This window comes from Emydura macquarii, unplaced genomic scaffold, assembly GCF_026122565.2.
Source record: "Emydura macquarii macquarii isolate MOO-44397 ecotype Brisbane River unplaced genomic scaffold, CSIRO-AGI_Emac_v2 contig_3108, whole genome shotgun sequence".
Taxonomy (NCBI): Eukaryota; Metazoa; Chordata; order Testudines; family Chelidae; genus Emydura; species Emydura macquarii.
In genome coordinates, this window is record NW_027133245.1 from 4,854,020 (window position 1) to 4,877,534 (window position 23,515).

The 23,515-nt window shown below is 38.6% G+C and overlaps 1 protein-coding gene across 15 annotated transcripts in view; it reads left to right on the top strand.

The window, feature by feature from the left end:
- Window positions 1-1,304: 1,304 nt before the first annotated feature.
- PCM1 (pericentriolar material 1) overlaps window positions 1,305-23,515 on the top strand; it is a 78,748-nt gene continuing 56,537 nt past the window's right edge. For 7 of the 15 annotated variants that reach the window (XM_067530595.1, XM_067530600.1, XM_067530603.1 and 4 more), the window contains exons 1-11: window positions 1,482-1,605; window positions 2,295-2,431; window positions 8,352-8,466; window positions 9,144-9,389; window positions 10,845-11,117; window positions 11,753-11,923; window positions 12,113-12,229; window positions 13,571-13,744; window positions 16,071-16,248; window positions 17,727-17,836; window positions 18,684-18,900. In XM_067530595.1, the coding sequence (XP_067386696.1) occupies window positions 8,371-8,466; window positions 9,144-9,389; window positions 10,845-11,117; window positions 11,753-11,923; window positions 12,113-12,229; window positions 13,571-13,744; window positions 16,071-16,248; window positions 17,727-17,836; window positions 18,684-18,900 (1,582 nt within the window). In that variant the 5' untranslated portion in view covers window positions 1,482-1,605; window positions 2,295-2,431; window positions 8,352-8,370. Of the gene's footprint in view, window positions 1,431-1,481; window positions 1,606-2,294; window positions 2,432-8,351; window positions 8,467-9,143; window positions 9,390-10,844; window positions 11,118-11,752; window positions 11,924-12,112; window positions 12,230-13,570; window positions 13,745-16,070; window positions 16,249-17,726; window positions 17,837-18,683; window positions 18,901-23,515 lie in introns of those variants that run through there. The other 8 variants (XM_067530607.1, XM_067530610.1, XM_067530608.1 and 5 more) reach the window with 6 other exon arrangements.

Below are 23,515 nucleotides of genomic sequence, written 5' to 3' on the forward strand. Positions count from 1 at the left end.
TTTTTCAAAGTTGTACTACCTCCAAAACAGCAAGAGGTTGAACATGAATGAGGAGACTTTGAAGAAAATTATGCGAACATATGTAAACCAGGATTTCTGGGAAAACGACTAACTCTGAGACAAAAAATATCTTTGTACATTCAAAAAAAAAGTTTCAATTATATTGTAGTAAAATGTGTATATTAAAATGTTTTTGTTTTCTTTTTCCCTGATTTTTTAATTATTTTTAACCCAATTTCATCCCGGTTTTAATGTTTTGAAAATAAACACTGAAAAATTCCCAGATTTTTTTTTTTTTTTTTACAAATAAAAACTGAAAACGCAGAACACTAACTATCACACAGATGTAATTCATAAAATCGTGGTAAAAAAGCTGCAAATGGTTGAGAACTTAAAAACTGGATGGTAATAGATTGCAAATCCCAATGATGATTGAACCTGCTGATATTCTAATCAAAATGAGCTCTCCACCATACTTGTTGCTGTTTCTCTCATTTCACAGAGACTCAGCAGACCTAGGCTTTATGGTGACACACCTAGAAAGGGACAATCGTGAAAGATGTGTCTTGATTTGTGTAAGTGGTGAAAGAGGGATGTGCACTGTGGTGAGAGGATGTGTGTCTGGGGCAATTGCATGTGCTGGTTGTGTTATTTTGTGGGTGGTTTTGCAGAAATGTGGCAGTTGGGCCATGTAATCCACCACGTGTGCAGACTCTGCCACACAGCCAATGAAACTGTTGCATGCACATTAGCTGTCAGTAAGGGTAGGGTGATTAGTTGAGTTATATCTGATATCACAGTGGTTTTAGACTCTTGGCTTGGCATAAATACATGCCTTTCTATATTTGTACATGGCAAGAGTGTAATTCATAAAGTCAAAATGGCTGAGAACTTAAAAATTGGATGATAGACTGTGAAGCCCAGTGATGACATGATGAACAAAAAATGCTCTCAACCCTGCTTGTAGCATGATGTGTTGGGAACACCTGACTCAACAGCCATTCCTGGCTTTAGAGTGACTGACAATTCTTGACCCTTATCAGAGCACTGTAACCAGAGGTGACTACAATTCCCAGCATGCATTTGCGATCCGTGTGTGTGTGTGTGTGTGTGTGTGTGTGTGTGTCTCCCCCACCCCGCCGCCATAGTCAGCAAGCAATGAGACCACTGAAACTACCAATCCCACAATGCTTTGCTCCCTAATGGGCGGGCCTCCATTGGTCGCGCATGGCATGCTGGAAGTTGTAGTTTTGGTTACCTACCTTTAAGGCACTGGCTCGCAACCGTCCCAGGTTTTCCCGCCAGGAACGGAGTGAGCGGAACAGCGAGAAAAAGACGTCAGCTCCGGCCTTCAGTTCAGTCCTGTGCCCCACACCGGCCGCGAGGGCGCAGCGCGGACGGGCATCTGCGACGCAGGTTACTAAGTAACGGTGTGTATCCGTCCGCCCCGTCCCGCCTCCCTCCGCCGCTTACAGGAGAGAACCAAAATGGCGGCGAAGGGGGCCGTTGAGGCTTGTGTGTGAGGGTCCCTGCCCCTCCCGCGACCACCCGGGCCCGGCTGGTGCCCCAGGCCGCGAGGTCCACGGCGGCAGAGCCGCTGCCAAGGTAACACCGCTGCCCCGCCAGGGCCTGGGTGAATCCCCTGGACGCTCGGTTATTCGGGACCTCTCCCCTCACAAGGCGCGATCCCTCCCCAGAGCCCCCACCCCCGGTTCAATCCGCGCCGCTGCCGCATTGCGGCCCTCCCCGTGATTTTCACCCTGCCCTGCCCGCGGGGAACCCGCCACTTGCCGCCTGGCTCGCGGGCGGCCTCGAAGGCGCCGCGGATGGGAGAGCCGGGGGCCGGGCGGGTCTGCGTCGAGCCCTGGGCCTTCGCAGCCCGCTCGGCCACAGGCCCCGGTGGGAGGATGGAAAGCAGCGCGGCACTCGCCCTTGGCCCGCCCAGTGTGGCCGGTCCAGGCAGGCGCAGCGGCAGCCGACGGCTCGGCCTCTCCAGGGGCGGAGAGGGCCGCCGGTTCTGTGCTGCGGCTCCTCCTCTCCCGAGGTCCCCGGCCGGCCTGGGGCGCCTGTCGCTTGGCCGCGCCGCGTGGTGGGGGGCGGGGAGGGGATTGTTGATCGCTTCTCCAAGGAGACGTTGAGCGTTCACCTGCAACGGCCTCCCGACACTTCCCTCCTTGCCCGCGGGCGGCCCTTGGCGCGGAGCCCTCCCGCCGGCTTTGCCGCGGGGGCAAGGAGCGGGCTGCCTGAGCAGCCGAGCGCCCGCGCCGCTAACCGCCTGGCGTCCCCACTTGCAGCGTGTGACCCACCCGAGAGGCTGAGGGCGCAGCGCGGCTCCTCCATCCATCCATCCATCCATCCCCGCTGGCGGTTGCAGGCGCCCGAGGGGGCAGGAGCTTCCCTGCGCTGGGGTCTCGGAGCGGCTGAACTGCAGGTAGAACGGTCCTGTGTGCCATTGTCTGGGGCTAGAATAGCGATCATAAAGAGCTTCAGCTGGGCCCTCGTGTGCCTGGCCCTGGGTATCGAGCTTTAAAGCCACTTATTTATGGTGCTAGAACCGGGTGTTTTTTAGCACCGCCAGTGAAGGGACATCTCAGCGTTAAAGCAGCGTTCCTGCCGCAGTATTGTTTACAGTTGTTGCTTCTAACATCCGTGGGGACGTGACTATCAACTGAAAGAGACTAGAGAACTATTATTCTGTTTTTTGTTTGTTTGTTTACATCGTGCGTTGGCAACACTGTTTAAGTTTAATGAATAACCAGCTTTCTCAGTTGCCTGGGTCTCCGCATAGCAACAGGGAGAGAGAGAGTTTTAAAAAAATAAGAAAATATGGTGGTAAAATTGGAGATTAGAAGGGGGATTCATGAGCGTCTGTGGTACCCGAAACTACTTTTAACTCAGTTTTTTTAATTGGCTAGATTTTAAATTCATATTGTCCCTTTAATATCTCTAGTTTTCAGAGCTTCTGAGCTGAAGTTTTGTGCAGAACGTTTGATTTCCTTCCCCCAAAAATCAAATTATAAATGTTTAACGTTTTAAAGATTTTGAGCTTTTACAGCTCAAATGGATACTTTAAAATTTGACAAGAGATTGGTTCATAACTTGACCGAGTCCCACTTGAAGTTGTAAGTGGTGGTGGGGGGGAAGCTACCCTGAAATAAAAGATTACATCTTGGCATTGGTTTGTTCTAGTGCCAAATGTTTATCAAACTTGTACCTTTACACAATTTGGTCATTGCCATTATATCTAATAGGGTCAGCAGTTTTGATATTGTATTGTATTATATCTAGAGAATACAAAATTTACTTTATGGATCATTAGTGCAAGATATGCTAAAATGAGGTGTAGACATGTTGTATTTCTGTGACTACTTGATGATAAAAAAGAAGGAATTCTCTCAATTTGAAATGTTTGAGACTGTTTTTTAAAATTAGCCTAACAAAGCATTTTTCTGATTGATCAGACTATCCAGTAACTGGAATGGCCTGAATATTTTGTTTGTTTTTTTTAAATTATTTTATTTGTTGTTAGTGCTTATTAGGTGCTCTTCAGTAAGGGAGGTTACTGGGAAATGGTGGAAAATGCAAAGTGTTGTTGAAAACTAGAGAGAATAAACATAAAGGTATTAGTTTGACTAACTGTTCAGTTACACTAGTATTAGATATTGTGATGGTAGTAGGCATTAAATTTTCAGACAAATGTGTGTGGGTTTTTTTTAAAGTTCCTAGTAGTAAAGAAAAATGTAAGTAGTGGAGACTAATGACTCTATGCTGAAGGATAACAGGTTCACACAGGATATTAACACTATCTTGCAAAATTTCCTGCTGTTGAGTATAGATTGGTGGAAACAAAAAGGGAGAGTAATGGAGGACAGCAAAGCTTTCATAAGAGGATCTCTTCTGCAAATAGCTGCTAGGAAGTAAAGCAAAAGAAAACAAGACACCAACTAAAAAAGCAAGAAAAACTGAATTTAATTTCCCTGTGCATGAAATTTTATTAAATTGACTGTTAGCAAAGAACTGAATGTGGTCTTCTCAGTTAAAACAAACTAATGGGTGGGGGGGGGGAAAGAAGTTGAAAGAATAGTAGAGCAAGAGATAACAGAGCTAATCTTGGTGAAAAATGTGTTATTTTAAAGTAACCAGGGATTTGCATTGGTTTCTAAGAATTTGTGTGAGTGAGTCTAATAGGGATGCAGGTTTATTAGAAAACTTTTTAAAAACAAATGCAGGAAATCATCAGGATATGATAAACTGCCTTGATCCTCATTCAGCATTGTTCTGAAGCATGCAGCCTAGTTAATTTAGTGAATGTTATAAACCAGGATTATAAATTCCAGTGCTATCCACATATTGGTAAATCCAACTAAGAGCTAATAGGAGAAAATGGTTACTTAAGGTTTCAGTGAGTTTGCATGGTGTAAGTGAACTGATCTTGGCTGATGTGCAGTCACAGAAGTCTTACTGAAGTGGAAATAGCTCAAACTCCGTCCTTACAGAAGTTTTGATGTAGTAATAAAAATGTATCTGATCTGTATCTTTCTTCTCTTAGATGCTAAGATAAATAATGCCCATGCTTTTTTACACTGGAAGAAATTGGCTGTTGTGATGTAATCTCATATTAGATTTGGACAAATTATACAACACCATAAGGGAAGAATATGCTTACCTAGTTTGATGGTAAACCAGATGGTCTTTAATCTTGCCAAAATGAACTCATTATGGCCAGTGACATAGGTCAGGATAAAATGGTTGTTACACTGTCAAGTTTTGAATATCCACACAGTGGATTTCCACAGAGTAGGATTTTCCCTTAATTGTACATTGTAGCTAAAATTTATTCTATATTTGCACACACAAAAAAAGTGAATTGAATTGATAAATATGCCTTTATTTTGAATTAGCTGACAAGCTTTATACATCTTAATTTTCCTCATAAGATTTCCTTTGTGCATTAATTATGTGAAATCAAATATTAAACAGAACCAGTTGGTCTTTCACATATTCTTGTTTGGTTGAAAATATAATACATAAGATTAGTTGAGAAGAGTACTGTATATTAGTATCTTGGTGTTGATAGAGTGTATTGATTTGAAATGCGGTGTCTTGGAAACAATAACAATAACATTTTTCATGACCTAGTGTTTCTCTCCTCACTTGTACACCTCTGGTGATGACATCTGCTTATAGCACCAGGTGTATTGCTCTCTCTAGAGACATAAGTTTAGGATATGATTATGCTTTTGTTTGGCAAAGTCTTTACTTTTCCCGGCAAAGTCACTGGTTAGTACTTCTTTAGCATCTTTTTCTCCCTTTGGTACTTGAAATACCCTTTCAGGAAAGTCCACCAGAGGAGTAGTATGAGTAGGAGCAGCTGAGACAAACTTCTCTCATATGGTGTCAGCAATAGAGTTTTAGTGCTGTTAAATGTGAATAGTGTAAATATTAGGTGTGTGCTCACATTGGTTTATCAGAGCTGTTTTCAGTTGATGTTGTCAGGCCTCTCTTAAATATACTGTGACATGCTCCTCTTGGAGCCCAGAACCCTAAGCTACTGTGTTACTCCACTGCCTCAACAAGAAACTCCTTTAGCTTAGACTGTTAGCTCCCTGCCACACCAGACTGTTTACCTTTTCAGCAAACTCCCTGAGACACTGCTACTCTAGTTCCTGAGCCACCCAGAGGCTTCTCTTTGCAGTATCCAGCCCTATTGCTGGATGCTCACCAAAATTACCAAGTCCACTTCCTCCAAAGAGACATGAAAGCCTGTTAATTTATGAGGACCTCACAGTACTGAGATGATTTTATAGTAAAACTAAAAATGTTTATTAATAGAGGACAGAGAGTCAAGTGATATTAAGTAAGGATAATAGAAACTGGTTACAACTAATTTAAAAAAAAAGACACTTTCTAGTGTCTAAAAGTAGCAATTTCTCACGTACAGTCAGTTCTCAGCATCCTCACCCACATGGCTGGGGGATCCATCCATCTTTCACAGATTGAAAGAGCGCTGGCCTCTTTGTCCCTTAAATAATGGATAACTAGCATGCCTCTTTGCTTCTCCTCATACTTCCCAGAGTTTGTTATTTTTGCCTCAGGAGCCATGAAGAAGACCCTCTGGAATTCAGACTGTGGTCCTATTGTGTGTTTTCCAGCAAATTGGTACCCTCTTTCTGCTGTTTGATCACTCTGTTTACCTTTGGTCACTTACCTTTTTACTTTCATTGTCTTTTGCTTACAAAACCTGACCCTGGTGGACAGGCCAATGTACATTCCTTTGTCTAGGAAAAATTAGTTTATCAGCTCTACTTGGATTGCTTTTAGTAACATATTTTAGTAACATATTTCTAGCACACCTAAATAACTTTCTTTACATGCTAATTGTGCATGCATTGTACAAGAGTATTAATAACTACTGTAGACTGTCATCAGTTTTCATATGGTACCTTAAAGATACTCTTTGGATAAATGTTATAACAATGTTATGTGTAATGAGTTTGTCAGGCCTGGCAACAGTTGTAGGTAGTTGCTAGACAGTGGACTCTGAGGGACTCCTATATCTCAGCTATCAAAAAGATAAAGCCAAAGATAGCTTTGCTCACAAACCTTGTAATCTGTACAGTGCTTGTTCCTTCTATGGATTTAAAAAACAGTTTTCTAAAGTAATACATGTTTATGATATTTTAATTTTGTTGTTTTGTAAATTAATCTAGCTATGCAGTTTGTGCCTAGGCGGAGGTGAACTATGGGTTTGTTAACAAGTAGAAATTGTACCACATTTACTGCTATAGATAAAGCAGTACAACACCTTCATGTGGATGCAGTTAAACCAGTATTAAAGTGCTTATTGGTATAGCTTATTCCTGTACAGGAAGGAGAATACACTATCCTGCTATAAAGGCCCCCTCCCCCCTTTTTTTTTGCCAGTGTAACTCCATCCACATTAGGTAACCAAAATACTCTCAGTGGTACAAATTTCAAATGTAGACCAGGCCTCATTCTTCTAGCTTCGATCCCAGCTGGACTAGAGACCACTTGGGTAGTAGCCAACTTGTAATCACAGGTGACCTCTGCATATGTAATGTGTGTTGTTCATGGCATGAAAATGTGGGCTTTGGAATTAGTGGTCTGGGATGGGGATGAATATCTAACCCCCTAGTATTCTATAATTTATTTATTTTTTGGTGATTATTTGCAAAAGCATGTCAGTATTCCACTTATGTAACTAAAGGTGGTTTTTATCTGGATATCAATATGGGTAAAAGAGAACTGGTTTCCTGCTCAACCTAGCTAAAGTGTGCTACAAGTACCTGAAATACAGATTTGTTCATGTATTGTGCATACTTGGTATCGCAGTACTATACTATTTGTAATTACATGTTATTTTGGAACTTTCATACCAAAACTCAACAGGATAAACTAAAGATTTGGCTTTTAAAATTCATAATATATTTTTTTTTAGTTTTCTTTAGCTATACTCAACTCGGGTGTTACTTGTATCAAAACAAGAATTAAAAAAACAAAAAAAAACAAAAAACCTTAGTGATTTCTTTAGCTATTGACAGAGTTCATTTAACTTCTGATTTGTTTTTAATTACCCTTAGTTTATCTTACACTAGCAAAACTATTTTCTTGTTGAATACAAAAATATAGCAGTGCATATATTTTTATTTTGCTATAAACCAAATTTAGGATAAAACCCACAGCATTCTCTAACTAAATGTTTGTAATTTGTGGTATAGTAAGGAAAAGGAATTCCTCTTACTGATTGTTAGCAAGTTTCACTTTCCGTGCTGTGTTACAACATATTTTAGTATTGAAATAAATGCAGCAAGTTTTGCTTTGAATAAATTCTTTATAAGAAACTTTTAAAAAGCCATTGTGTGAGACTGACATCACTGTGGACCTGATGTTACTATATTGCATTCTTTATAGTGTTTCCAGGAATTAAATTCCTGATTATGCCTTTGTGCTCTTTATTAGACAAGGTGAGGAATACAGAACTATTTTTAATTTGTACTGCTCTTTTATAAGAGAACAATTTTAGAAAGTAAATTTCATCGTTTATTTACAACTTCTGTGAGAATGTTTGGTTTTAGCATCTATCTTGTTTTTCTTCTGCATTGCTAATAGGTAGGAATTTTACAGTTTCATAAAATAGCTTTGTAAAATATTTTTCATATTAGCTCAATTTCCTAGGCTTCTGAGGATCTGCACATAATAACTTTCTATTCTCCCATTTAGTTCATGGGAAGTGCATCGTGCTGAGCTTAGATTAGAATAGTTTGTCTTTATAGAAAAAGATCTCTAATATGGAAAATATTAAAACAGGTTTAACTATCACTTTTTTACAGTATTTTTTGACTGCATACTATGGCAACAGGAGGTGGTCCCTTTGAGGAAGGCATGAATGATCAGGACTTGCCAAGTTGGAGCAATGAAAGCTTTGATGACCGGCTGAACAATACGGTATAATTCATGTTAACGTTTTAATTGTCACATCATACTATAGGTGAAAATCGATGTGCAGATTCTACTGCAGTGATGGACCGATATGAAATCATAAAAATTGTCAAACAAAATACTACAGTAGAAATAGAAGCATAAAACTAAATGCATGTATCCAACTCAAACAAAAGTAAGCAAACAAATGTATGATGCAAACATGATAAATTTGAAAGGGCCATATGCTGATATGAATTATTATTTCTGATCAAGAGATGGTCTATCAAAACTGAGATGCAAATATAGCTATGGATAAACCATTATCTGGGGAGGAGCTAAACTATTTGATTGAAGCCATAAGTGGGAATTTGCCCTCAATGTTAAGCATTATAGCCAGATACAGACTGAGTAGAAAAAAATGCTAGTGTTGCCTTGTTTCAATTGAACATATGCTTCTGAAGATAAAAACGGTTAAGAAGACCGAGCTCCCTGTCAGGTTACTTCTTATTTGTACATTGGAGAAAACTATATTTTCCAATTTGATACTTACAATTAAGCAATCATTTGAGAATGTTTTGGCATTTTTTGTTTTCTTTCTGTAATTCTAAAATTGAGCCAAATTTTGGTTCACTCAAGTAAACCATATCTGTTTTTTCACAAAGAGATAATTAATATGCCTTTTTTTCCCTACTTTTCTGAAGGATTGGGGAGGTCAACAGAAGAAAGCAAACAGGTCTTCCGAGAAAAACAAGAAAAAATTTGGTGGGGAAGGTGAAACAAGGCTTACTAATGACATATCTCCAGAGTCCTCACCCGGAATGGGACGGCGGAAGTCAAGGACTCTTCATAGTTTTCCTCACACTAGATATATGACTCAGATGTCTGTTCCAGAGCAGGCAGAATTAGAAAGGCTTAAACAAAGAATAAACTTCAGTGATCTGGATCAGGTTTGTGGATATGTATTTGGAAAAATTGTATAAATGTGAATATAAAACAACACAAACATGCTAAACTGTCTATTAATCTGACAAATTGCAAAAGGAAAGACTTTGAAAGTCAGTGGCTCAAATAAAAAATGTGCATTGATGTCACATAGCAAATAATAGTTCAGATTCTGAACTGGAAAAAGTGTAGAAAAGTACACATATTCTGGATCATGGGATACAGATACCTAAGGGTAGGTCAGCCATTTTCATTAGACAGTATACCTGAAGTGTGCCATATGGTGCCCCTCTGTAATTGATAAATTGTAAATTGATGTTCTTCAAGTCAGTATTTCTCTGTATTTAACACATCTGTGTGAGTGAGAGGTTATTCATTACCTGCCAATCTTGAAAGTATTTTCTTGAAGGCATTACTTCCTGAAGTAATGTCATTTGAGACTCTGACCCTGGTTATGTCTGGATGGGATGCCTGATGGCAGAATGGAATGTCATGCTTTTTACTACACTTCTGAGTTTCTCTGTTCTCATGGGCTAGAGTCTCAAGCTATAAATGCCTAGTTTTCCTTTGTCCAAGGAAAGGCAGATCTGAAATTTATACCAAAACACAGTATAAAAGTTTGAAAAATGGATTCTCTAGTAATGAGCAGGAAGTGTTTGGCTGGCAATAAGGGGAAGCACTACATTTTTGCTGAATTTAAATTTTCAATTAAAACAGTGACTTCTAGTCTTTGATTGAGACAATAACTTTCCAAATGTGATCCGTTGCTTTGCTGTCTTCCCAAATCTGAAGACAGACTTCTCTAGAAGACAGCTTCTGTTGCTGCTCTTAGCTTTTCAAAGGAACAGTAGATTCGAACTGATATATTTATTCTCTGTGTGCAACCGTGAAGTTTTCTGAATTCCAGCCTAATTGTGGCAGAAGAAAGCTCTGGAGATACGGATGGGGGAAGATAACCCAAAAAAAGGAGTCTGGAGTAGGTTGGGAGATCCTCTTTTATCACAGCAAGCAATAGGGTATAGAAGAATTCAGTATCAGATGCTGTTCTTTGTTCCAGTTCAATAGTTATGAGGCTATGGGATAAGTAGCTTTTTTCTCATGCATTTGGAAGGGAGATGTAGCTTCACATTACTAGGCACAAAGCTGGAGTTCAGCACAGGGTCCAGGGACAGCACCCTGATAGGAAATCCAGAACTCTCCCTGTCATTCCCAGGAGATTGGTTGGGAGGTTTAGCTTCTTACCAGAATGTGCCTGGTGGTGCCATCTTTAATATTGTGCATCAGCTGGAATGTTTAGTTCTCTGGCTAGTAGGTGAATCTCTTGTTTTTTCAAGCTATGCCAAGTAGTGCCATATGACATACCACTCAATTGTTCAACTGTTAACTAGTAAAAGTTGACCAATCTTTTTGAAGGAATATTTTAAGTAACATATAACTTCCTTTGGTTTGTTTTTATGTAGAGGAGCATTGGAAGTGATTCTCAAGGTAGAGCAACAGCTGCTAACAACAAACGTCAGCTTAATGAAACTAGAAAACCATTCAACTTCCTATCACTACAGATTAACACTAACAAAGGCAAGGATGCTGACACAAGCCCTCAAAAAAAAGAAACTGATGGATCATCACAATGTAAAGAGTTATTTGCATCTGCTCTGAGTAAAGACTTCTTGCAAAATTGTCAAGTGTCTGTTCAAGAAGATGGAAGAGGAGAACCTGCTATGGATAGTAGCCAGGTATTGTTCGTAACTCAGCCTATTCCTCTTGCAATCTCTTCCTCCTATAAAACCGGGATTTTTAGAAACTGTCTGATTTCATTGTTGCTTGGTAGACACTCTGATAAGTAGAAAGTTTCATTAATATTTTAAATTAATTCCAAATAATATGAAGATGTATATTTTGCTACTCTTAATTATTTAAAAAGTAACTTGCTTCAGAACACATGAAATGAGACTTAAAATATACTCTGTGTGCAAATGCTTATGATCACATAATGTTGGTAACTTTGCATACTGAGATAGAAGCAGTAATACACCATTCTTAAGCCTAGAGGTTGATCTGATTGCCATTTTAATGTTTTTGGGACGAGCATACAAATTGTGACAATGTTTAGAGATATTAGTTCAATAGTGCACCTTGTATCTGTGACAGAAGCAACATTAGGCCTCAATCTTGGAACTTCATGCACATGCACCATCCCTAATGAAGTCCGTGCCAATTGTAGGATTGAGACCATACATTCTAGTATGTCATCTTTCATATTATTCACATATATGCGGTATAAATTAAACTATCGCCATCATGTCTTGTGAATCTCAAAAATCAAAACTATTGATTAACTCACTGAGTAATTTCAATGTCTTCTTTGCAGATTGTGAGCAGACTAGTTCAAATTCGTGACTATATTGCCAAGGCCAGCTCCATGCGGGATGATCTTGTAGAAAAAAATGAAAGATCTGCTAACGTTGAGCGCTTGTCACATCTCATAGACCATCTTAAAGAACAGGAGAAATCCTATCTTAAATTTTTGCAAAAGATGCTTGTAAGTTTCAGAACTTAAAAAATAGATATGTCTCTTTTAAACAATGTGAGAAAACTTTAAGGAGTCAACCATTGGTATTTTGATGGTACCACTGGGGGAGTTAATTTCAAGATACAGTACCTTCCATAATTATTCATTTTTACTACCCCATTTACATAGCTTTTGATTTATGCCACTAAAATATTTCAGGCTAGAGAAAATGAGGAGGAGGATGTTCGGACTATAGATTCAGCTGTGGGATCTGGTTCTGTAGCTGAGAGCACATCGCTAAACATAGATGTGCAGTCTGAGGCTTCAGATACCACGGTAAGCTGCTTTTAGTAATTAAAGTGCTAGAAATTAAGACTTGTTTTTCTTTTCCTGACTGATATTTGACACTATTGTTAATCTGAAGTTCAGTTCAAGACTTAAACCCACCAAACCCTCGATGTATATGTAAAAAATGTTTGTTTTTAAAGAGCTTCTGTTGTAGCAATTTTACTTTTTCATAGCTTATGAATCTTTTAAATAATTTAGGGGTTAAATATGTATCTTGCCTGATAACAGTGCAGAAAAGGACTAGTTTTTTAAACTGTTTTTGGTAAGTGGTGTGTTTCCAGTATTAGGGAAATTGAAGGATAATGGAGAGGTGGAAATGGTTCACTATCATGGGTTGTTGCTACAGGAGGCATAAGCATATCTATGCAATAAGAAGCATTGCTGTAGGACAGGGATTCCCAACCTCTTTAATTTGATGGGCTGCCTTTTATTAGTGTCTTGTGCACTCTTCATTTATATATATATATATATATATATATATATATATATATATATATATATATATACACACTCATGATTGCACAGACCATCTCCTCTTCCATTCGTGATCATACAACATTCCTGTAGCAAGTTCAGCAGTTGCTTATATGAAAAAGAACATTGAATACTTCCTAATGTTTTTGTCTTCTTTTTAATACAATTTAAGCATCTGTGTATATGCTGTTGGCTCTTAGTCCACAGCATGCTGGCTGGAAACATATCAGCAAAGGGCTCCCACAGAGCATGGTTTAGGAATGCATGTTCTAGGAAGTTACAAAATAGTATTTAAATAAAGAATACAGAAGTACTTAATTAAAAGTCAGAATGAAACCAGTCAGTCTCTCAATCTAATTATTAAAATCCTGCAAGAAGTTGTTTTTATTAGATCTCTCAAAAAGATTAAATTGTAGAGATTAAACATGTACATCTAACTTTTAATATTCTTTAAAATGTGAGAAATAACCAATACTGATAGAAAATATATATCCATACAGAATGCTTGTATCTTTATCTATACAGAAAGAGTATTGTTTCATTTTTGTGTGTGTGGCTTTAAGAATTTTGGAATTAGGTTTCTTTTATAATATGGTTATTTGAAATACTAAAAATAGCTCTCTACAATTACATGGTACAGTGATATTTTGAATCCTGTCATTTATGAAAGTAATTAACAAAGTAAACTGAAAATACAGTAAAATTAATTAAAAAAGAAGAGACTTATTTGAAGTAATAGTTTGCCATAAATAACAAGTAAGACATGTAAGAATTAGGCAATCAATTTTATAGTTTAAAAATGCATGTTAAACTGGAGTGTGTTCTAAATCTAACATACTAAACTATTTAATAAAGGAGGTATCTTTTAGTCTGAAAATTCGCCCCTGCATTGAGGACAAACTAGGGAATTCAGCTTCACAAGGACAGGTTTCAGACACTGATGTTACAAGAAGCCCAAAAGGGAAAGGTGACAGAGCTGCTCTGAATGGCAGGGAAATCTGGCCTATTAGGATTGGATTACCCTCACAGGTACACTTCAGAATATTATCTTGGAAAGTCTCCAAAATAGGTCTGTACTTGCTGATTTTTCTTTTTCTTCCTCAATTCATTTGTTGCTAAACAGCTTTAAAACATATTAATTATTTGTAATGAACAATTACTTTTTTCTCTGTTGATTCTTTCCAAACAAAATCTTCTGATGTTTAATGCATTAGTCACCACTATAACAGTAGATCTGGCCTACTTATCTGTATTCGGCTAACTTTTCATTGAATGTCTCTTCTGCTGACTTGTTTTGGGAAGTGGAGATTTTATAAAAATGAGTTTTTACTAATTTCTTCCTCCAGCCCAACATATGTTGTTTTTTGATTAGTGAGTGGTAAATCTAAGTGTTTGTAAGCTATTAATTTAACTTTTCACCACAGCTTGCCACTTCAGGTTCATGATTTGATGCAGTTGCACTCTTATTTCTGGGAAAACATATTTTAAAATCGGCTTTAATGTAGTGTAATTTTAGATTCACACATCTTAAAGATCTGGTAATTTTTATGCTCCTGATCTGCATGCTTGTAGTAATCCCCAGTATATACTGTACCTGCAGGGAAAAACATATTAGTCAGGGTCAGTGCCTTTCAGAATCTCATTAGAGATGTGTCCAGTCCTGCTCTGATTTTTAAATATTTTGGTAATAGATTGAATTTTTAGTGCTCCACCTTTTTTGTTTAAACTCAAACTGTTCAAAACATTATTTGTATATCCTTTATATCAAATTTCTCAAGTTCGAGTGCCTAACTTTAGACACCGAACTTGAAAAAAAATTGGCTCTGTTTTTAATTAATAGAGATGCCTTTGATATGCTTGAAATGAAGTTTGGCTTATTTATCGGTTTGGTTTTTTTCCTCTGCCATTGATTTATGTGTACAAATATCACCAAATCTTTCCATGCTTCAGTTTCTCTATCTAAAATGGGGATTTACACGGGATATTATCATTGATGTTCTTAGTGGTTTGAAGTTGTTTGTGAAAGTGCTGTACACTTGCAAGTTTTTATTACATTTTTGAAGACCTTTTATTAACAATTTACTTCTGGATGTTTAAAAATAGTGGATTGAGCCGAACATTCTTTACTCTTTAAAACATTGATATTTGGAGATTCAGATATTTCCGATGCCTAGGTGAGAGAGTTATTCACTCCATTCTGGGACCCAGGCTCTACTAGGGGAGCAAAAAGCAACGGCCTAGCTACAAAGTTCATTTACTATCTATTAAAGTACTTCACCCCTACCTTTTCTAATAACTTCCAAAACTCTGTGGTAAGTACTTCTGCGATAGGATCGAGTACCTTAGTATATGCAAGCGCATTCCCCGTTGGAATTTTTCACAGTTCAAATGTTTAGGTGCTTACATTAGGCACTCCACGCTAGATGGCAAGTGAATTTTTTTTCTTTCATTGGGAAACAAAAGGTGGTATTTTTTAATGAAATATTTAACAGAAATATTTAAAAATTTACAATATTGGTATTTTTTGTAGTCCTGTCTGCCTACTGTGAAGATGCTGGTTCAAACTTGATGCAGAGTTATAACATTGGGTTATAGGTTTTATGGAATGAGAAACAATTGTTGCAAAATAGTGTGCTGAAAAAGCTAAGCTTTGAGGCTAGTGGATCATTCTGGATCTTAGATCTTACTGAGGCAGGGACTCATGGAGCTTCTTTAGATTGGCAGCCACGTAACACGTACCTTATGAATAGATGGTTCAATTTCTGTTTTCACTCTATACTGGACTGTTGAGCCAATATAGGAAATAAAGAGGATAAGGTGGATGTTTTTAAAAAAGTGTCTGCCACAGAGACTCTTTAAAACAAGTTCAACACCAAAAAGAAGTCTTTGCTTTTTTTCTCATTTAATTCAGTGTCTTAACTTGCATTTTATATCCATCAAGGATTGGAGAGAGGAGTACTCTCTTATGGCTTGATGCTTATATGCCCATTGTGTTAATGAATTTATAAACTTAGTGTAGTTAAAGGAAGAAACGTGCGAGCTTTTAATTTTGTAATTTGCTTGTGGAAGGTGCTGAGTTGACAGACCTGGAGACTAAAGAATGTTACTTATCCACAAGGCATTGTGCAGCATGGCAGTTACAAAGTTTTCCCTAAAATTACTCAAACTTGACCTGGAAGAATTAGTTTTAAGTGTGAAGAGAGGAAAGTTAAATCTTCATCTTTTTACACTTCTCAGGACTAACAGTTTAGTTTTTCATTGCCCTGCTAAGATTCTGCTTACATCATCCTATTATTATGGTAGTGTAATCAAATTATATTCCAAACTTGTTATAGCATCCTTTCTTACGTTCCAGGCTAGAGACCCCCAGCAGGATGCTAAAGAGGAGCTAGAGAATTTAAAGAAGCAACATGACTTATTAACAAGGATGTTACAACAACAGGAACAGCTGAAAGCACTTCAGGGAAGACAAGCTGCTCTTCTTGCTCTTCAGCAGAAAGCAGAGCAGGCAATTGCTGTCATGGATGATTCTGGTATGTGGAAGGAGAAATGTATGTTATGATAAATTCTTACGTTCCAGACTCTTGTCAAGTTTGCTGCCTTGAACAATTGCTCTACTTGGCTCCTGTTTCCTCTCCTGAAGCAAACATGCTGTAGAAGGGGAGGTGGAACTAGTCAGATATTTAGGTTTCTGGCTGGAATAGAGAAAAATGGCATGTGAGCTGCTGGTAGGGAGCCTATTGAGAGTTGTTGCTAGTGCAAGGGAGGTTGATGGTTCTTGAGAAAACATTTCTTCTTTGCAGCTCTTTTGAATCAGCTTTTGGACACATTCAGCTGTTCCTTATTGTTTCTCTTCCCCTAACCAAACTCCCCAGTAATGGTAGAAATCTGAAGTCCCATACTCCACCTGTTCTCTCCTTAAATTGTCTTAAGAGGAGGAGGTGGTAGACAGAGGGAGAGGTCACTTAAGTCAAACCCTAGAATGGGACTCTGTTCCCTAGTGCTACTCTGATTTGTGTCACTTTTGTCCTTGTGATACTCAGAGCAGCAACCCACTAATCCTTGTGTTGAAAAAGGTAGTAGAAACAGGGACTGGGAAAAGAAAAACATTTGATATAAAATTAAACAAATGTAACATTTTAAAAATAAACCCAGTTAAGAGTTTAATAAATAGGCCAGACACCCACACTCTAGTATGACTAAAATAGATGTATTTGTAAGGTCCTAGTCTACTTAGACAAGTGACTGTTTTTAAATAGTGCTGTGGGGTTCTGCATTTGTCTTGATTTCCATATCAAACATGCTTAGTTCATAAGTAAAAATTCGCTTCCCTCCTCCCCCACTAATTGCCAGCCTGGCAAATCAAATCTGAGTGTTAAGCTGAAGTATTTCCTTCTAACACACCATGGTCACTAAAGTTTCTGGAGGCCAAATTACATGCCTTCTTTACACCCATATAATCCACTGTCTTTGACTGTAACTGATTGGAATATAGAGTTCTGTTGATATGAGAAGTACACCATCCAGCTCATTCTTCTTAGCAATGTCGGTTCTGCAGGACCATACGCAGTTTTTAAACAAAACAAAAAAACACACAGAAAAACTGAACTTATCTTATTTGTATGAAAAAAATCTGAAAACACAAAAGGAACAGATCTGCTGAACAAGGTGCATTTTTGCATAAGTCAGTTTTTACAGAAGAACTGTATATTGACCAAATGATTAATTCTTTCTGGGGTTGGGAAGGTTTGGTTTTTTTGTTTTGTTTTTTCTGTTTTTGTTTTAAGGAGGTCTGTTTTTCCTAAAGATTATTTCAGATGTTTCAGTTTGATTTAAATTTCTATGGTACGCTCACAGGATTTGGTTAGTGCAGTTGAAAAATAAGATAAATTTGTCTAACCAGTGCTGTATGTTAGCAGCTATGGTGTATACTCATTTTGAATATTTTAAGAAAATGGTTGGCTTAAAAGATACCTTTTAATTTAATGTTTGGACTTACTGTTTTCTGTAGTTGTAACAGAGACCACAGGTAGCGTTTCAGGAGTGAGTCTTACATCTGAACTAAATGAAGAATTAAATGACTTAATCCAGCGTTTTCACAATCAGCTTCATGAATCTCAGGTAACTTTTTTATATTGTGGTGTTGTGTGTATTTTAGTTCAATTTCCCTTTGAGAGTCTTAAACATTTGAATATCTAGGTTTATTGCAAAGGTATTCTGATGTAGTTTTCAGTATACTTCTTTACATAATGAGAGCGGTTGCTGTTTTGACAGGATTTTGTTAAATCTTCGTGACAATGCGCAGTTTAAAAGAAACAGTTTCTTAAATCTTGTTGCTGTGATGCACAGTTTGTTTTTTGCATTGCTACCTTTTAAATGTCTAGGGTAAATGCCTGTCCTTATATGATTTGCTGAGGTATGATTTCTTTAAGTTACATTTTCAGTAACATGCCCTGGGTTACTTACACAATTCATAACAAGAATTGTATGTATTGCCATATGTTTAAAACACAGTATTCAGTTTAAAAAACCCTACAACAAATTTGAAATTTTTTATTATATGTAAAACTTAACTGGATTTGACTGTAAAGTTGGGTTTTTTTATTTTTGTTCCACTTGATGCTTTTTATGTTATTGTTTTGCTTCTGTGCAGATAGAAGAGGTTATTAGTTGACTGATACAAGCTTAGTGTCAAGATACAAGCTTATGGTTCTTGGAAGCCCAAGAGCAACAGTTGTACATCACAATCTGTACTAGTTACTATACTGTTGGAATTATATAAGAGCTAAGTATTTATTGTTTAGTTTGAGAACCGTGATTTCCTGTTATGGAGCTCTTAGCACTAGCCTTGAGTCTAACAAGTTAAATGGGATGTTCTTTGACTTTTCTGGAGTTGGGGGAGGATAACTAGAAAATTACTATGGCATCTTTATAGTACTTGTAGTAAAATGAAGTGTATTCATTTTAGACTCAACCTGTGCCAGATAATAGAAGGCAAGCAGAAAGTCTTTCACTTACCAGAGAGATTTCACAAAGTAGAAATTCTTCTATGTCCCAGCACTTACCTGATGAGAAAGCGCAACTTTTTAGCAAGATGAGAATGTTGCAGGGTAAAAAACAAAAAATGGACAAGTTGTTAGGAGAACTTCACACACTTCGTGACCAGCATCTGAACAACTCCTCCTGTAAGTAAATGTATGCAGAATGCAGATTAAACTGGATTTGTTTAATATAGTTTATAGTCCTTATAAACATAATTTTGAGTCATTAGTTACAGTTTATCATTGGTCTTAGTACATGGAAGTATTGTTTGCAGTATTGTTATAGCTGTATTGGTCCTAGGACAGGACGAGAGACAAGGGGGGTGAGGTAATAGCTTTTATTGGACCAACTTCTGTTGGTGGAATGGACCAGCTTTTGAGCTTCACAGAGCTCTTCTGACAACACGTGTGAGCTCCTTGTGCTTAACTAGCTGACCCACCTTGTATTTAGCTTGGACACTCTGGTTACCTTCTCCAGACCCAAGGAAGAGCTCTGTGAAGCTCGAAAGCTTGTCTCTTCCATCAACAGAAGTTGGTTCAATAAAAGGTATTTCATCAATCTTGTCTTTCCTCCTGGAAGTATTGTCATTTGTGTAGCTTTCGGTAACAAAAAAAAATGTTAATACAGTGTTTAGTACAATGTTTCCTTTTTAATGTTAGTTATTTAAATACAGAACTAGGAATGTTTCCTCTGTTTCGCTTTATAGTATTATGAAAGTCCACCAAACTGATTTAATGAAGAATCTGACTATAGATCTTTACCTCTGTAACTATGGAAATACGGTGTTACAGACAAAAAAATGCATTTTAATGTGATTTGTTCGGTAACTTCCCCCTTTGTCTTGAAAATAATAAAATTTAATTACTTTCTTAGGTTAAAATGATTGCATTGAACCATAGTGATAGGTTGCTCCCTCTGTTGATAGCACTTTTAATGGCTAAGTTCCTGAAATGTTTGGGAACGTTTACACTAACTGAGGTCTGTAAAGTTAATCTTTCTACTTTATAGAGGCTAGGATTTAAATAGACTTTCTGTTTCACAGAGTTAAATAATTTCACTGTTATGCTTTGCCCTTAATTCCTGACCAATATTTGTGGTGTTAGAAATCACTTTCCTATCTTTTAAATATGTTTTCTCTTACTATATAAAAGGTCAACACAAACAGAAGAAACTGAATATATAAAACAATTAAATTTACTGTATACATACAATTCTGTTAAATGCACAAAGTAGATAAATTGAAAATAAGAATTTTTTCTCTAATCTTTGTCATCTTGTGTTTGTAATAAAATAAAAATTCATTGTTCCTGTAATATAACTATTTTTTAAATTGGCATACTTCACAGGGATTTGTTTGTTTGTTCCGATCCAGACACTTGATATTTAGTTCTTTTCATACAACAGATGGGAAATTTATATTTGTACTGACTGACCTCTTTTCTCCCTCAGAGAAGCTTGCCAGCTTGTATTTCTCACTCCCCTCCATGGCTAGCTGTTTAAGTGTTTGAGTGGCTTGGTTTCTGTCTGTTTTGCAATCCTGTCTTTCTCATTGTCCTGGGAATAAAATTCTCGCTTCTAGTTTTCTTTGAGACATAAGTGTTTAAAACTTCGTGAGGTTCCCGAGGTTTCAGAAACTTTATTCGGGACTTCTGTTTCAAGGTTGGGTGATACAGCAACAAAGTTTTAAATGTGGCTTTGAAGATATAAAGATGAGTCGGATGAGGATCCTGCCCAGCCAAGTTTTCAGGCAAGGTTCAATTTGCTTTAATTTTGGGAGAGATTAATTCACTCCTGAACAGAAGATAGCACATCTTTTTTTAAGGAGTTCTTTTGAAGAACTGGAATTTCAAAAAAGACTGTACAAATGCAGAGTCCTGTTGCTGTCCTCTTGGTGAAAGATGCCTCCTGTTCCTCCTTATGTTGATTGGTTAGTCTCAGTCTTAATATAGGGGACATGTGATAAGTCCATTGTCTTGCCCATTGTGTAATACAGAATTCCCTGCTACTTCATAGTATGATCTCCCTTAAATCAAGCTGAATAGCAGTTGTGCCTCCTTTCCCCTACTTATTTGAGTTCTCCCAGGCTTTTCAAAAGCCTGCTTCTCCCCCCCCCCATAACCCTTCCCCTCCAGGAAGGCAGTCAAAGACTGTCTTTCAATATCCAGATAACTCCAGTCACCCATTACCACTTGCCTTCTGCATGCTGCTTTTCATCCCCTGCCTTTCCTGGCATGGCCCAGATAATTGTGGAGGCAGGTGACTCAGTGATCAAACACATGGACATCCAATATTCTGAGCTTAAAGGATGATTGAGTCCATCTGTTAAATGAAGGGGCTGACATTTGTCTCTTTTGATCTTAGAGACTGGACTGGGGATGAAATAGATGTAAGGAAGTATGTGCTTATGGGGTGGGCAGGTGACCATGCTGATTGCTGGCACCCCCTGTAGCCAGTGTGGATAAAGGCTAAAGAACCAGTTCCCAGAGGTAAATGAGCTTGGACATTCACTGATGGACCTTGTACCTATAGGAGAAAGGGAGGCCAGAAGTCTTCATGGACTGAGGTATCCCCTTGGTAACTTCTCTCCCCCCTCTCCACACCATTACTCACATAGCTCATTTCTGTATCCTTTCTCCTTCTTCCTAAGTCCTAGAGAGAGGCTGAGGAGGGTCTATCCTGAATTATCATTATGTGGTGGGTGCCGTGTAATCACCCCTGCACAGAAATTAGTTAAATGCCTGGTATATGAGCAAGGAAGGTTAGGTATATTGCAGTCAACAAACTCATCCCGCATGTCTGTGGCTCATTCACTTGCATGTCCTCATCAGTGTTTTAGGTACTTATTGCTGCTTGTTGTTTTGACAAGCTGCAACAGCTGAGTGAAATTAGCATCTAGTTTGTTTCTGTGCTGCTATTCAGAATCCTGTTGGCAACAATGAAAACTGTCACGGACCGTCAGTTTGATACTTAAGCTGTTTGGGAAATGGCTAGCAGTAGCATCAGAAACAATAAGCAAAATTATTGACATGGGAGAAGAACCCAAAGTGTGTTTGGGAGATGTGTAATGGTAGAAGGGTCCAATTCCTGCAGCTCTGACAGAGGGGTAAATGGTGGAGAACCTCCTATATCTTGTACCAGTAAGTAGATTCTCTGTATCTCTTTTGCAGCCAGTAGGATCTAGACTGGGGAGAAGATGAAAAACTTCTTCCCTTGCAGCAGCTAGAGGAAGGAAGAGTTCTAAATACATAACCTACTAGTGAGGCAGATATGAAAGGTGGAGTCTTCAAGTAGGGTACAGGGACAGGATTTCACAGTAGAAATTCCTGCATCCCCTCCCTTCCCAGCAGCTGAAAGTGCGGGGGTGGGAGAAGGCAGAAGGGGGGTTGAGCTTCTCACTTAGGTTCCATGGCAATGCCCATCTGGTGGACTGCCTATCTTTCTTCTTTCAGTGGCTCTGCATAATCATGCTTAGGCACTGCCAGGCAGCAGGTTACCCATATTGGTAGAACCTTCTCCAAGCGTCGTCCATTAAGGTGCATGTGTGCCCTTTCCTATATCTTCCTTCAGTATACTCGAATGTTCTGAATGCAATGCTCTGTAAAGGGTGAAGTGGTCTCTACTGCCTCATTTTCTATAAACTGCCATGTCTGATGGACTGCTCAGCTCTATTTGAATCTGGTTTTTTTCCGCTTGATAGTCTTAATAGTTTTGAAGTTTATGGTAGTTGTACTAAACGCTAAGAATAAGATGGTGGTAAGTATAGTTTGTAGTCTTGGCTCCATGTAATAGCAGAACTGAGGAAAATAAGTCAGGTTTTAAGTGGTACACTTTGTGTCCAGCTGTCTTCCCAGTGTCAGATGACCATATGAAGTACCTTATGTGCCACAGAGAAGACCATTGTCCTCTAGGGTATTCTATTTGCTGGACTTTGACACCCCCAGTGCTCCTGGAGAGACAGAACAGACTGCAGGTACTTCTGTTTTAAGGAAGCTCTCTGTTAAACTGTCCAGATCGAGAAGGTCATCAGATCCGAAGTCAGAGGCCTGTTTCGGCTCTGGTAGCTTCCTCCAGCAAGGTTAAACAGTCTAAAGGTTCCAGGCTGTAAGCATCGACATCAGTTCTGGCTCCAGATCCTTCTGTCAAAGTTGTCAAGGCTCTACAGGTACCATTATAGAATAGGGCTGGCTGGCTGGCTGGCTGACTGCTAGTGAACAGAGAGCCATGTTGTTTGAGCTGAGAATATCTGTTCTCATGAAGAAGGCTAGTGAAAAGACTGCCACTATTAGCAGTGCCAGATCTCATGCATCAGACTTGTGGGATCTGTCTGATTCTGACATGGCCTCTGCAGTTCCATCTCTGAAGCCCAAGCTGGTTTCAGTTTCAACTTCAAAGACCAGAGGTGCAGAAATGAGTGTTTTGCTGGATTTGGTACTCTCCAGGTCTGTGGAGTCAGCTCCTTCCTCCAGCCTTGTTCTGAAAGTCATCCTTAGATTCAAAGAGATCATTTACTGTGGTTGCTAATGTGCACCATCCTGTTACTGAGTGCTCCTCAGATCTGCATGACAGGCTAATGACCAAGAGGAAGAGACAGGCTTATTCAGTACTGTGTTCTGCTTCCTCTTCACCTTAAAGTAGAAGAGCAGAGGAGCTTTGTCTGTCTTTCTCCAGATAAATTCATGCCACCTCCTCTTCCTAAGACTCCTACAAGAGTCTGCAGGCAGAGCTTTCTCACCTTCTATTCTTCTTCGTCTTCTGATT